Source organism: Phytophthora parasitica (genome assembly GCF_000247585.1).
Source record: "Phytophthora parasitica INRA-310 unplaced genomic scaffold supercont2.19, whole genome shotgun sequence".
Classification (NCBI taxonomy): Eukaryota; Oomycota; class Peronosporomycetes; order Peronosporales; family Peronosporaceae; genus Phytophthora; species Phytophthora nicotianae.
In genome coordinates, this window is record NW_008649005.1 from 39,977 (window position 1) to 54,889 (window position 14,913).

At 49.4% G+C, this 14,913-nt stretch overlaps 6 protein-coding genes across 7 annotated transcripts; 2 read left to right on the forward strand and 4 right to left on the reverse strand.

Annotated features, from left to right (window-relative positions):
- Window positions 1-551: 551 nt before the first annotated feature.
- PPTG_10183 (hypothetical protein) lies at window positions 552-5,971 on the reverse strand (the record flags this gene model as incomplete). The annotated part of the gene is made up of 1 exon (XM_008904812.1): window positions 552-5,971. The coding sequence occupies one exon, from the start codon at window positions 5,969-5,971 to the stop codon at window positions 689-691; it is 5,283 nt and encodes a 1,760-aa protein (XP_008903060.1). The 3' UTR covers window positions 552-688.
- A 61-nt stretch (window positions 5,972-6,032) lies between these two features.
- On the reverse strand, window positions 6,033-7,095 carry PPTG_10184 (DNA-directed RNA polymerase). Its single transcript, XM_008904813.1, has 5 exons — window positions 6,703-7,095; window positions 6,586-6,632; window positions 6,440-6,523; window positions 6,234-6,379; window positions 6,033-6,159 (listed from the first exon to the last, which is right to left on the reverse strand). The coding sequence occupies exons 1-5, from the start codon at window positions 7,059-7,061 to the stop codon at window positions 6,109-6,111; spliced, it is 687 nt and encodes a 228-aa protein (XP_008903061.1). The 5' UTR covers window positions 7,062-7,095; the 3' UTR covers window positions 6,033-6,108.
- An 88-nt stretch (window positions 7,096-7,183) lies between these two features.
- PPTG_10185 lies at window positions 7,184-8,830 on the forward strand. 2 transcript variants are annotated; one of them, XM_008904814.1, is made up of 5 exons: window positions 7,184-7,490; window positions 7,567-7,780; window positions 7,852-8,036; window positions 8,104-8,278; window positions 8,346-8,830. In XM_008904814.1, the coding sequence occupies exons 1-5, from the start codon at window positions 7,263-7,265 to the stop codon at window positions 8,633-8,635; spliced, it is 1,092 nt and encodes a 363-aa protein (XP_008903062.1). In that variant the 5' UTR covers window positions 7,184-7,262; the 3' UTR covers window positions 8,636-8,830. The 2 variants fall into 2 exon arrangements, with proteins under 2 accessions (XP_008903062.1, XP_008903063.1); XM_008904815.1 differs by having other exon boundaries at window positions 8,104-8,256.
- A 359-nt stretch (window positions 8,831-9,189) lies between these two features.
- PPTG_10186 (hypothetical protein) lies at window positions 9,190-10,224 on the forward strand. The gene has a single exon (XM_008904816.1). The coding sequence runs from the start codon at window positions 9,256-9,258 to the stop codon at window positions 10,066-10,068; it is 813 nt and encodes a 270-aa protein (XP_008903064.1). The 5' UTR covers window positions 9,190-9,255; the 3' UTR covers window positions 10,069-10,224.
- A 1,106-nt stretch (window positions 10,225-11,330) lies between these two features.
- On the reverse strand, window positions 11,331-12,140 carry PPTG_10187 (hypothetical protein; the record flags this gene model as incomplete). Its single annotated transcript, XM_008904817.1, has 1 exon — window positions 11,331-12,140. One exon carries the CDS (start codon window positions 12,138-12,140, stop codon window positions 11,331-11,333), a length of 810 nt encoding a protein of 269 aa, XP_008903065.1.
- Window positions 12,141-12,657: 517 nt separating this feature from the next.
- On the reverse strand, window positions 12,658-13,578 carry PPTG_22567 (hypothetical protein; the record flags this gene model as incomplete). The annotated part of the gene is made up of 2 exons (XM_008905167.1): window positions 12,658-12,672; window positions 13,300-13,578. 2 exons carry the CDS (start codon window positions 13,576-13,578, stop codon window positions 12,658-12,660), a joined length of 294 nt encoding a protein of 97 aa, XP_008903415.1.
- Window positions 13,579-14,913: the final 1,335 nt, after the last annotated feature.

The window sequence follows — 14,913 nt, forward strand, 5'->3', positions numbered from 1 at the left end:
ACAGTAGCCAGCCCCGCCGACGGGTACACAAGGTGAGCCCTCAGCAACCCCACGGTTATCGGAGTACCCCCTCCGTCAGTCGGCAGTCCAACCCCACTCCACCACATAGGCGAGTGCGGTGTCCGTGTGTCCGTCCGTGTGTGTGTTGAACGTTTAAGCGCATAAACCTAAGTGGTTGCCTTGGCTACACCACTCTTTTACATGCAATACCACCTATCTTTTAGCCTACCCCTACCTTCTAGAATGCTCTCAGAAATATATGAATTACAAATATAGCCCACTAACGGTCACGCTTTTCTGCGACATCCCTATTGGTCAATATTGGTCAATTTAGCGAGCTCCACGGGTTGGGACCAACCAAAGCGGGCGGCACTCGTCTAGTTCATGGGTCCCCGTGTGGTCAAATTTGTAAAATAAAAACTTCATTTGGACCATTTTTGGTGACCAAATACAAAACCCACACCAAAATGCGTGTTGAAGCTTTGATGGAGCGAACTTGCAGCTCCAAGCTACCTAGAGTATATTCTGCTTGGAAGGGCCTTGGTTGACACGGACGTCAATTAACGATGGCTTGTAAGTATGGGTTCTATACGTAATAAAATGTTAAATGCAAGTGCACGAACTGCACGAAACGTTTCGTGCAATACACAAAACAGCCCTATGTATATGGATCACTTGTTCGAGGCATTCATATTGGCAATTGCTGTCTCATGTTCGATATCCCTTTTTCCCAGCTCAGCATCCACTTGACTTCGTCCTCAATTCGTTCGTGGAGATTGTCTAGAAACCGTCTCGTTTCCTCGCGACAGAAGATCATGTAATCGGTGTAGGCAGAATCTCGTGCTCGAATGAGTGCTCGGTGTGCAGGGGTGAGAAGGGCAACACATGCGCCGTCGTTGGATGCCAGAGGTAAACAGATCAAATCTTGGACGGAAGTGTCATGTTGTACAACAGATTCAGGGGACTGTCTTGCCAAATCCTTGGCCTGAATATCCGCCTTCACCTCTTCCCAGAGTGACTGCACTCCAAACGAAGGAATGCCAGTCCACGACCGCAGCGGAAAGCGCGGAGTCTCGCCGCCTTGAGTCAATTTCTGCAGCTCGGCAGCAGTTCGTTTCACTTCGCGAGAATCGCCGAATTCATTCACTCGAGCCACTTTGCGCAGTCGTTTCAGTGACTTGCGCTTACGCTTCGGCAGTTCCTCGCCTGAAAATGGCTTCAGATCGTCCAGCGACAGCACCGACGAGTCCAGCAGCAGCATCAGGCACTGACAGAGTCCAATCAGTCTCGCTTCGAACGCCAACGAGATCTGAATCTGCTCCGCCAAGAACTGGCTTCGAAGGTTGTACAGAGCAACTTGAGTTGACGTCGAGCGCGCTTTTTCACGCTCTTCCAGCTCTTTTAGAAGGTGAACGTTGTTAGGACTGCAGAGATGCGGTCGCAGCTCTAATGTATGACGGTTTTTGAGATCCATCCACGACTGATATTGAGACTCAAACGCTGAGACCATTTCGGAAATCTTTCGCCGCATTTCTAGCTTTGCCTGCTCCGCCAAGTTTCTCGCAACGACTCCCGGTGCAAGAGTCAACAGATCTGCGAACAAATCCACTTGCTCTCGATACGACATTTCTTGTAGCATCACGAACGCCCGAGCCTTTTCCAGTTGACCGGACAGATATTCCTCCAAAACTGCGGGTACACCCGACGGCGGGAGCTCTTCATTTTTCCCTTCGTGCTGGTACAATGCCTTCGTTTCTTCTTGGCATTTAGCGCTCACTTGACCGGCAAACTCTAAGAAAGGAACCGCTAGCACTCGATCCTCTTCGTCCACTACTTCGTGGTCACGTATCATTTCCTCTTCTCTCCCTGTTGCTGGATTAAACTCAGCTGGCTTGAGTTCCAGTTGGCTAGGAGATCGTAAGAATCCAAAGTACATTCCTCGATGATAAATCTTCGCACGGAGCTGCATCAGCTTAGATAACACATCACGTGTAAGGTCCTGCTCATTGAGCAGTGATTCCGAATGTCCGCCACTTTTCCCTTCGTCGACTAACGATACAAGTGACGCTAAGAGCGTATTAATCGCAGCAGAACGTGCTTCACACCTCGTCATTTCAGACCGATAGCGCTCTTGAGCTGTTCTCCGAGGAAGGCCGAACTTCTGCCCAAGTCCTTCTTTCATAGCCAAACTCTGCATACACATCTGAGACCTCGTCTTGAACGCTTCCCACATGTCCAGAATTTGGCCCTGCTTGCTACTAATCTCATCAATTTGCTTCTCTCGCTCGGATATTTGATCCCGAGTCTGAGCTTCAACAGCAGCGAGTTTTTCCTTGATCGCACTGATCTCCTCGGGGTGGTAATCGCATCCAGTGATAATCTCAGTGCTCGTCAAGTCGGGGAAAAGTTGAGACGAACAAGCGCGGATATAGTCTTGACACGACGATAATAAGCTGTTGATATCACTAGCTGTCATTGCTTGAAGTGCAGCCAGGATCTCCATCGCTTCGCCTTTAAAGACTCCGAGACGCTTCTTGGTCTTCACTTCCAGGCCCTGAAGAGCTGCCAGGCTTTGTTGAAGGGGAAGCTGAGCTTGAAAGTTGATCTGCGTCACTCGGGTCTGCTCCACGTGTGCAAGAGCTTCCTCCACTTTCTTCGCGAATGCTGCTTGCTGTTCATCCACCTTTAACCAGACTCCACGCAGATGCCGCTCTTGTCGTTGCTGGTGATTCAAAAGCTCCCCCATTCGAGGCTGGTAGAACTGCACGTCCAGTCTTCCTTTGCGTGGCCAGTGAACACGCAGTCTCTCCTCGAGGAGCATTGAAGAGCTCGCGTGGCGTTCATCACGAGTTTCTTCCGTCTGAGTGGCAGTAGTTGTCGCGTCCGAGTCATACTTGGATAAAATAGCGTCTCGAAAAGTGGCTAGCAGGCTCTCAACAGTGTTACTGGGGACACTCAGTACCAAGAACTCCGTTTGAACTTTCTCCAGTACAGTTTGCTCTAGCGATCGTGAACTTTGTGGCTCAAATTCCGTCGTGTTCTCTTCATTCGTACGTGAACTTAGTTTATCATCACGGGGTGTGTTTTGCTCACTAGAAGAAGGGTCAGTTGGTCCAACTTCCTCTACCAATTGTTGCTCCGTGTCCTCCTCTTCACTTTGTATTAAGATGTTCTGAGCAAGGCCGGTAAGAGAGAGAACGACAACCATCTCGAGGCCCGATGTCGTTCGAAATATTTCCTTTTCTGGGGGCTCTGGCTCATCAGACGCAGGCGGGGGCTCTCCAGTCCAAGCCTCGACAATGCTGTTGCTCGTTTTCTCTTGAGGAACTGGATTAACCACCGATATGGGGATATCAATATGTTGCGCGCTGAGGAAGTAGTCTAGGTTAAACGAGTCATCACCCTGGGGTTGATTTGTCTGATGTAACCCAAAGAAGTCGCAGAGACGCTGAAGATACAGCAGTCGCTGTTTGTCGATCGCGACGACATTGTTATCTGCAGCCAGAGACACGCGCTTGTCATAGGTCCGATACTCTCCTTCAATGTGCATCAAGAGATCCGACGAACGCTGGAATTCCTCACGTAAAACGTTGCTATTTGGCGAGTGTCGAAGACGTGCGGAGCTCTGCGTTAACTTGGTCTCCAGATCAGCCAGAGCGTCTTCATCGTTGTCTTTAAGTGTGTCCAGGAGATCCATCACACTCAAGTTGACGTACTGAACCTTATCAACACTTTCCTCGAGACAAAGCACCACTCGAAGGAAAAACCTTGCGAGCTTCTCGACATGATCGTGCAGCTGTGCGCTCTGCTGCTCCATCCGCTTCCCCATTTCCTCCACTAGCAGTCGACTCTCTTGTTGTCGCGTTTCAATTAGAGCGTTACATTCTTTAGTAATGACTTCATCCACGATACGATTAGCATTAGTCTGCAACTGGAGCTGGTCGGCGATGAAATGCAAATGCTCCTGCCAGGGTAAGCCCAGTTCAGACGCATACAGAAGCGTACCGAGACTTCGTTGCACCTTTCGAATCGCCTGGAGATCAACAGCGTTACCATTGTTTTGAGATATATCAATTGTCTTGCCCTTAGAAAGCGATGTCGTAGTGATTGTTGCAGGGATCTTTGTCGTACTCTTGACACTCGCTGGGGCAGCTACGGACGGAGGACGCTTGTCATTTGAAGCTCCCATTAATGAAGTGATCGTGCTAATTGCTGATGAATTTGATGCTTCATTGTCTTGAATAGAGCCGTACTCGCGGATAATTGTGTCCAATTGGGCTGCAATGTCACCAAGTTCAGCTTTAAACTTGTCGCTCATTTCCTCGAGGTTCATGAGCATCGAGATTTGAGTCTGCAGACTGGGTAACAGCGACATAATCTCGCCTTTGGTGGCCTTGCGGACCTTATCGAGTGTTGACTGCACTGCCTTCCGCTCCGCCTCTTTGCCTTGCTTCTCCATCACATTTGCCAGTGGTAGCGAACTCAACAGGATTCCCACAGAACTCACGACTGGCTCCAGGTTTGAGTTGTAAATGAGGTCTGCGATGCAAAGCTGCTTCGCCAGAGTATCGAGCTCGACTTTCAAGCCGCCAGCAGCACGAAAAAAGTCTTCCATCGAGTCGTCACTGAGCAGCGTGAGTAGAGTTTTCTTGGCCTCTGCAATCGCTCCTTCCTTCGCCATAGCTCCAAAGCCGTGAAGTTCCAAGCGCAGAGCCTCTCTTAGGCCCTTAGCAGCGTCATCTTTGGACTCATGGAGTCCTCTCAACTCAGAAAAGAAGGACTGGTTCTTCTCTTCTTCAAACTGCTGCGTACAACTCAACTCCTCCAAGAAACGTTTCGCTTGGTCCGAAGTGAGAGAAGCTCCAGCATCCTTCAACTGCTTCAGAACCGCTAGACGCTGCTCGTCGTGAATTCTCTCTTGGAAAACTCGAATCTGCTCAAGTAACTGCTGTCGCTCCTCTGGGTCTGTGAACAGAGGGGAGTTGAGTGTGGCTTGGAACTTGGCAATCACATCTTCGTGCCGTAAGTGACGCCAGCGTATCTGACCCTGTTCCCACGCGAGTCTGGCGTTCAGGAAGACATCGACATTGGCCGTCTCCATCCTGGCCACCAGATCTGCATACACTCTGCGATTAGAGATCACTACGGTATTCACTTCATACGCCTCGGCTTCGATGATACGCTCCACTTCAGGCGGCAGAGCGTGTGCTGTCTCCATCAACACACACGTCAATCGTTGCAGGCCCATGCGTATCCGATTGATGCGAGATTGCTCAATTTCTTCTAGTTGAGCAGCGAACTGTGCGATCTCGTCCGTTCTCCGCTGGCAAACAGCGTCCAACTCGCTCCACATCCGCAGGATTTTGTAATTGTCAGACGCCAGCAACAGCTCGTTGTTCGTAAGCGCTGATTTTGCCTCCTGGATCGCCAAATCGACTGTGGCAAGTACTTCCTTGACGTGATCAGCTGCTCGGATGATCGCGACTTCCACGTCCTCGCTAATGGCCTTAACTTCTTCTCCGTACTGCATCTGAGCCTCCATGTGGCGATCACGACGACGAACAGCGTTCAATTCGATCTGACTGGGACCTTCTGGCTGGGTTTGAAGCAGCTTCTGGTTGTTCTCGGCGCCTACGATGAAGAAATCGTCCTCCAGCTGCCGGACCTCCGAGATCATCCGGGCTTCCTCGCTACACGCTGACATTGCCTCGAAGGAGATTCGATTCCGCGCTTGAGTTTGTTGTGAATCCTCTTCATCTTCTGCTTTCAGCTGCTCTTCCTTGAGATACAGCGACGTGGAGCTCGCTTTCTTCTGGTTAAGAGAGTTCAGGAGCTGCACCTCTGCTCGAGACTTGAGCGCCGTGGCAGCTGCTTCCGACGACATGGAGCTCGCTTTCTTCTGGTTAAGAGAGTTCAGGAGCTGCACCTCTGCTCGAGACTTGAGCGCCGTGGCAGCTGCTTCCGACGACATGGGGCTCAACTTGGCAAGTGACTGCGCCCCCTGTGTCTGTAACGGACACTGAAGAAGCAAATGAACTGAAAAAAGACCATGATAACTGCGTTTATGCGATGCATTCGTCGCTTATGGACCCTCGTCTTCTCTGTCAATTAACTCGTCCACCACGATGACAAACCTAATCCGTCCTCATCGATCGTTCCCTAATAAAACCAGCAACACAAACACGATCAGAAATGCACTTGAACATCGACAAGAAGCTTCATAGTCTACTCACCAGGATGTGTATAGCAGACGGTGTGGGGTCGTTGTCCGATAGATCCACACTCGACGACCGTCGACGGGCCAGAGATTGCCGCATGTCACCGGCACTGACCTCCTTCTCCGCCTTGTCCGTCGCCTCCGTCGTAGTGGCCTGGATACCTGTTTCCAATAGCAACAGTCAGCACAAATTACTCCCTACAATTGCTAGTAGCACTGAACCTTTTGCTGTCTTGGTCACGCGTGTGAAGTTGATGTTGGTGACACGGAAGCGGATTTCCTCGTGCAAGTCCATGTAGAATTTCTCTGCTCAGTTAGTCAGTTCGTCAGTATCAACCAGTTAAAAGCTACGTCCACATTATCCGTACCTTGTCCTTCCGAGTACTTCCAGACCCAAAGTCTCTCCGCCGTATCACTACAGCCACATAAGAGCAAGTCAGTACAAATTATGAAACACAGTCCAGCCCAAACTGCTGCTTGCTCACAAGTAGGACGGCGTCTGCAGCGCGTAGGACGGGATGATGATGTCCTGCACAAAGTCCATACTAACTCGGATGTGCTCCTCCGTGCAGCTCACGATGCGGCCCTTGAGCACTTCGCCAACGAATGGTCTGAACACAACCAAGCGGAATTCCACCTGAGAGTGCGACGTGCCGTCCGACGGGTGGACGAACGCGTCGCCGATGCTCACAAAGTCGTAAAGTGTGATACAGAGTCCCACATCTGCGATGACCTTGTTAGCGTACTTGCGGTCGATCTCCTCTATTAGAACCTGCGTGTAGTCGGCGTCGAAAAGCTCCGGAGCCACTGGAATGACGTCCGAGATGCGGGTCAGTGCGAACATAGCACCACGTCAATGTATGACTGGAGACTAAAGGCGGAATGGGTTAAGTACGACAATTGTAACGAATTGAAAGCGGTTCGGGACTTCAACATTTGCTAGCTCTATGTATCAGATTCAGAGCGGTTCGGTGGGAAATGCTGCTTGGTGGTCAGTTACGAATTGGCTCGGATCTGGTCGGTCGTCTCCTTCTCTCCACTCTCAATGGCCGAATCTTCGTCGCTGCAACATTCGCCCAATGGCTACGGGACACTGACCATCACTCCAACGCTTGGAAGCACCAAGGCTGATGATCGCTATCGCCGCTCGCAGGTCTCGCACGCGTTCCTGCTCAAGAAGGAGGCGGACGTGGAGGAGCAGCGTCTGGCCTCGCCCTCAAACGCCATTCTGCGCGTGCAGGTCGCCATCAACGCGTCGCTCGCAGCCAATGTGGTGCGTCTGTCGATAGATTTCCGCCTTGCTGTACCCACCTGTCGATTAATTAGTCGCTGGAATTTGATGCGCTTAGGCTCTCGCTATTGTCAAGATCTACGCGGCCTTCACTAGTGGCTCACTGGCTGTACTATCGTCACTTGTGGATTCCATACTGGATCTCACATCGCAAGCTCTCTTCTGGTACTCGGACAAGCGGATGCACACCCCGAGTGTCAAGTATCCAGCCGGCAGACGACGCCTCGAGCCGATTGCAGTCATTATTTCAGCCACCCTGATGGGAATGGCAGGTGAGACATAGCTACTACAGTTTTGTAGTAGGCTTAGCACCTATTCTGACGTTATATGTTTATTTTCTCAGCTATTGAGGTGATTCAGCAGTCGGTGGAGGCTCTAGTCAAGGGCTTTAAAGGCCACCAGCGGGAACTGGACTTCTCTTCGTTCACCATGATCGTGCTGCTGGTTGCAATTGTCATCAAGTTACTGCTGTGGCATATCTGCACCAAGATCGCGTCCCATTCGCCTTCAGCCGATGCTCTGGCCCAGGTGAGATTGCATCGAACAGACTGGAGTCAGTAGCCACGGCCTGATAATTTGTGTGCTGCTTGTGTAGGACCACCGCAACGATGTCTTTAGTAATTCGGTGGCTGTCGCTGCTGCCTTCGCTGCTCACTGGCACTCGAATCTCTGGTATCTGGATTCTATTGGTGCCATCGTCATCTCAGTGTACATCGCTGTTAGCTGGTTAGCAACAGGGAAAGAACAGGTGGAGCGACTAGTTGGCCTTCGTACGTCACCTGCTGTTGTATTGCTTGGTTACCCGTATACTAACTGTAGTTATTAACTGCATCGCAGAGGCCGACCAGGAGTTTATTGACCAGATCCGTTTGCTGGGCGACGTCCACCACCCCATGATGAGGACGGACATAGTGAGAGCGTATCACTTCGGGAACAACTATTTGGTGGAGATGGAGGTCATCTTGCCAGAGGATATGTGCGTCAAGGATGCCCACGACATCAGTCTGAGCTTGCAGGATAAAGTGGAGGCACTGGACAATGTGGAGCGAGCTTTTGTGCATGTGGACTACCTAGAACGCAACTACGACGAGCACAAGGACCCCACAATTCGTCGCGATTCCCCGTAGCAGACTGTAAAGAACACGGGTATACTATAGCAAAAAGAGGCGATCACGTTTACCAAAATAAGTTGAGAAATGGCTTCGAGTAGCAGTTATAGTGGGGGACGACCATTGATACAGGCTTAAGCTGGTCGACCTGACTTCGCCTCCATTTCGATGCATATGCTTCGAATGATCACTCATTCCACTGCAACCGTGGCAGTGCCACAGAACGTCGCCGCCTGTCACTAGATGTTCGGAGTCAAGTCCACCGTTATTATGGCGTGACAAAGCAAAGTGGTCAGAGATGTCCTGACGGCTTAAATGTTGTTCAGAAACACCTTCCCAGCTGCAGTCGCGTGTGTGGCGGCTGTACCTCCAACTGATGCCTGCTGTCAATGACGATTCTTCGCGCCGTTCAAACAGCGAGAAATGACTGATCACCTCACACGTTATTTGTCCAACACCATGATGTGAATCCAGAGGTGGCAGCAAAACTCGGCGAGTGGATGGAAGGACAAGTATCACGGATCGAGCTAGCAGTGTCTCTTCTGAGTTTTGCCAAGGCGACACGAAAACTTTGGTCCCAATCATTCCTCAATTTGCCATCAACCAACAACACCTACAGCGCCAACACACTCGCAACCATGCAACTCATTCACTCCACTGTCATCGCTGCTGCCGTCACGGCCGCACTCGCCTTCAACTCCGCTGACGCTCACGGATACGTGTCCAAACCGGCTGCTCAGTTCGTTGACCCGTCATCCTCGACCAAATACGTCAAGACCATTACAGCCGACGTCAATAGTGCCTTTGGAGGCCTCAAGTGGGACGACAGCCCGGAGGCGAACGCGGCGACGTTCACCTCGTCGTTCGCTAATGCCGGTTACTCTTCGCTGCGCGATATGCTGGACCAGCAGGTCACGGACTGCGCTAACACCCGAACTGACGTCTCACCAGTCGATGTCTCGGGTCTCAGTGTCATGAACTGGCAGAACGACCAGGAGCAGAAAGGATTCATCGACTCGCACCACGGTCCGTGCGAGGTTTGGATCGACGACACTATGGTGGACCACCAGGACGATTGTGTTGCGGCCTACGGCACCGGATACCCCGCCAGCGTCAAAGCCGACTTCTCCAAGTGCTCGGGTGACTGCACCCTGCGCTTCTACTGGCTGGCACTGCACGAGCCCAACTGGCAAATCTACAAGCAGTGCGTGCCCATTGTGAACAACTCGGGGATGCAGACTCAAGTGCAAGGCACCGTAATGCCTGCCGGTTCGACCACTGAGACTGCCAACGAGAGCGATAGCGGGTGTCAGAACCGCGCGCTCCGAACGGCTGAAGACGCCCCGACTCACCTGGCCAATGGAGCCAAGATCAACTGGACGGACAACCGCTTCCTGCGCGCGTTCAACGAGTTCGCAGCGAGCTTCCAGACGAACGAAGTCAGCAAATGAACCCAACAGCTCGAAACCGAATCGAGACGAGAGCACAATAGACCATAGCAGCTAGCTCATTCTCAGATGTAAACGCCAAAGTGTGTAGTACTGTAGACTTCAATTTCTGTCGCAGGTGTGCATGTAACCATTCAATTGAGTGTAGTTCAAAACGTATATAATGACGGCGTTTGTGATAGGAATCAGATCACATTTAATAACACCTTTTGATTGGCTAACAATGTTTTTTTTTCTTATGATTATTGATTGGCTAACACTGTTTTTTTTCTTATGATTATTTACTAAATAGTTTTTTTTTTTTACGATACTGGCAGAGTCTGTTGTAGAGCGTACCACACGACAAGTTCTCGGCTCGCTTTGGAGCTCTGGTGTACAGTTTCGATAGCATCATCGCGAAAGAAGTATCAAAAACTTTGTCAGCCGCGGGAATTTCTAGCATTGATACACTAGTCAATCCAGAAGGAAATAGTTGAGCTTCTTTTGCAAGCTGCTCCAAATGCTCCATCACTATTCTAACCCGAGTATGTCTCATTTGATGCTGTGACAAAATGTCGTATGGTTTGTTGAGCAACCGGTAAGGGCGGATTCTAACATCTTTATCTATAAAGAACCACAAATTCCATAGTAATTTTGCGTTTGCTCGCGCAGGAAATTCCCAGTCTTTGGGAACATTATGGTAAATTTGGCCGTCGTTCCATGACCATGTTTGCCAGTTGTGCTGTCCGTTTGTAGTAGTAGGCACTGTGGTAGTGCGGGGTATTTGGATATCTAGGAGTGCGCTGGAAAAACGCGCTGTCATTCTGGTCTCCAACTCCGAGATCCTTGAGTCAAGGTCATGCAGCGAAATGGGTGCGACACCATTAACAACAAAGTGCTGGCGCAGTTCTCGTACGATCGTACTAGGTAACGTCGTTTCCATGCTTGTGCGCAGGTTGGCGACCTCTTCTTTAAGGAGGCTAACCTGTTGTGCAACTGCGAGATGAGCAGGAATCCCAGTTGTCTTTAGGCTACACACCGGTGAAGTTCCTATAGAAGTATTGGTGCACCACGCTGTAGATGGAGAAGCGAATTCGACGAAAATGCTCTCAACTTAGATATTGGATGTTCTCGCACAGATTTTTACGTAGATAATCTTCGTGAAAGATAATAGATGCCAACCAAAACGGAAAAGCGGACTGAACTCCACGCGGGTAATTAGAAAAGCCACTAACCACTTCATCCCAGTATTGCACAGTCATTTGACTAGTTATTAGCAGACCTCCTTAATTTTGAGATTTTTCAAAAATAGCTTGTTTTGAGGCTTTTGAAATCTTAGTTTTTTGTTTTTGATCTTGACCCGACTTCACGTCCGTGTGTGCTGCAAGTGCTGCTAGTTGGCTGTACTGCTTGCAATGAAGAATACCTTCAAGGGAGAAGTCAGTTAGTGACGTTCGATAGTCGTTCTTCAGTACTCCAATCATTGAGAAGTCGGATTCGACCGTAGCTGTATTCGGGAAAGCTGAAGCAATACCAGAGCAGAAATTAGCAAGAGCTGGAAAGCGAGTGTAGATATCGTCCCAACACTTTTTAAATCCTGATCCACTCTTTTGGTTGTCCAATATCATCTCTCGAAGTGGTTCTTCTTTGCGGAATGCGCGTTGTAACTGAACGAGTTGGTCCCCTATAGCTTCAACATGCTCAGGAACTTTATAATGACGCAAAAGTCGAGAGCGATGGTGGTCGAGTATCTTTGCGAATGTAGTCATGTTCACATTGATAAGTTGATGCGGTAAAACCTTCGGTGTTGACGAGACGAAAGGTTGGTTAACGTCATTTCGCTCTGCTATGATCTTTGAAATGCCGTCAGCCGCCTGTACAAACACTCGAGCTGTGCACCGGGCAATCCGCTCTAATTCCGAGTCGTCTTCTCGACCAATTCTCGCCATAGTCTCGCAGACCCATACACTCGTTCCGGCCATACAAATACTTGCGTTTTCTATCGTTAGAGCGAACGCACCACAGACTTGAGTTGGGTCCATTTCAACAGCTCTTTCAAGTTCTTTGTCCTTCAAAGGTCCAACCATACCGGACATAGCGCAATATGAATGAATCAAGTCGTTCATGAGATTACATTGCTCTGTGAGTACAGTGTCTTTCCCTGAAGAGTAACAAATACCTCCGACGCCTCCTCCACAATTGCATGAATAATAAAAAGCGTGCACCACCACGAATCTGAAGGAGCACAAGTGGGTGCTTTTTCTGCTAAGTGGGCTCGAATTTTAAAATGGTACTTTGTCAACCATTTAGTGACCGTCCCCATGGAAATCCACCTAGTGCTCGCCACTTTTGGGCATGTCAACTGCATTTGTGTGACTAGATTTTGCTGTCGTCGTAAATGTCCGATGAGACCTGTCAGGGTCGAATAAAACTTGTCATCCATGGCAGTCGAGTACACACGCTGCATCACGAGGTCGAACTGGTGAAGGCCACACCAAACTCGGAGAATGCCAGGAGCACAAACGTTTTGTAGCCTTGTAACGAGTCCCTTCACGTTTCCAGTCATACTAGACGCTCCGTCACTGGATACAGCAAGTACATAGTCCCTCCAGCTTATAATAGTCGCATCTAAAAAGCGAACCAAAACATCGAGCATGTAAGCATCCGTATGGCGCTGGTACAATGGTATCGCCAATAGAAGAAAGTTTTGAGTATCTGCACCATGTCTAAATCGAACCCGAACATCCAGGTATGACATTCCTAGGCGAGTAGAACCATCAAAAGCCAGCGAAAAGGCCCAAACTTACTCAAGACGCTGAGAAAGCTGCAAGCTCTGAGCACATACCACACGTGCATAATTTGCTGCCATAGTATCCGTGCAACCCCCATATTCACCTAAGCCAGTCTCAAGCTTTACACACTCCATTTGTTGTGAAGCTTGACGAAATGCTGAGCCACATGCGATGAACTGAACAAGGAGATTGAATTTACGGCGATTTTTTACACGAACAACATAGCCAGCGGTGCTACTAGCTTCTCCAACAGTGCTAGCACCTTTTTCACCAACAGCTGCAAAAAGTGCCAACGCTCTTTCATGCGAAATCCCATCCACATCGTCCTGGTGGAAAAGTAATTCTCCAATAACGAGATCCACAAGTGACTTCCTGAAGTGGAATTCAACCGAGCCTCCTTCTTGAAAGTGTGATTTCATTTTTTGCTGACTGTGAGCTGATGCTGTATCGAAAAACGCCTCACGATCTTCATCATTGGATAAACTACTGTGTACTCTGCCCATTTTATCGGATGCTGTCCTTTGTTGTCCGACTCGTAAAGATACGGAAGAAACTTTTGATAAACTTTGTGTCGACTTGAAGCCTTGTGTTGCGCATTCGGCTTGTCCTCCCGCCCAAATCTTGAACAGAACCTGCAGATGACGCTTGTCACTTTACTACTACCAGGAGCCCGGGCTGAGACTTTTAGCCCGTATTTCACTGTGTGCTTGCTTTTGAATGCTGGTGGTTTGGTTGTCCCCATTGAACAGACTCTGGTAAGCCGTAGACTTCAGGACGAACACTTCAACGGGATAATTGAAGGCGAAGTAGAAGACATCAAATGTAGAAGGAGCTTGTGAGGTTGCTAAATTAGCTTGTGACTGTTCGGAAACCAACGCGGGGGCGTAGTTGTCGCTCAGTATTCAACGGCCACTCAGAGTTTCGTGTTTTATTTTTGCAGTTTCTGGATGCTTAGTTTTTTTTTTAATTTTGAGGTTTTTCTGCAAAATCTCAATTTTAAGGAGGTCTGGTTATTAGCGGCGGAAAATGAGGAGGAACAACCCCAAAACGGTTGGAATCAAATGGCAGTCCGGCTATCATTCGTCCACACAGTTGGTCAGCCCCTTCTCCAAAGTGGATGTATTGGTCATTGAGTCTTCCAAGACTCTGACCCATTCGTAGATAGACTGACACAGGAGTGGGGCCATTAACTTGGCCCAGAGCGTAGGAGCTGCTCCCTTTACGCAGACTGTGGGTACCGATGACTTCAGGGGTGCGACTCAACTCACGTAGCTCCTCCTCACTCAGTGACCCAATAACGCGACGTAGAAGACGACCGAAGCGATCTTTACTATCACTCCCAATAAATAGCTGCTGTTTACCCCCAATAGAACGTTCAGGACAGGAAAATATGTGAACGGCAAGTGCTAAAATTGCACATTGAGAAGGCTGGTATGGGTTTGCATATACATGCTTCCCAAATTTGTTGGCCCCTGTTTGGTCGCCTTTGTGGCCTTGTTCTTCAACGACAAGACAGTCTTCTATTCACTCCATGTGCTGTAGCATAATGCTATCAATCAAATCAGCCCGGCTCATTAGATTCCATATTAAAACAGAAAAAAACTCCACCCAAAAAGAACTGTAGACCATGCTTGCCCAATGGGTTTTGGCTCGAGCTTCATTAACTTTGCAGCTACCAGCTCGAAACCGTTGATCTTCAACTGGCGGTTACCTTCGTTGATCTTCATCAACCCCCGTTTCTTAAAATTATTGATTCCTTTCTCGTACCCCTCCAACACTCGGCGTAGCTCCGTATCCAGTTGTGGATCAAGTTCAAGGAGATTACTTCGGTAGACGTCCACCAATGCACTGCGATAACCCTAAATACAAGATGCAGATAGTGGGGCTGTAGTGCTTGCGTAGAGACCACGTTATCCCGAGCGCATGTGTCAGCAGGACTGCATATGTGCCCAAAACATGATAGATGGTGTAACGGGGTACATACCCCAAGTGTACCCAAGTTACATGAAGAGTGACCAGTCACTCTTGAAATACCCGGTACATGGTACCAGGGGCTCTAGGAGCCAATCATTGCATA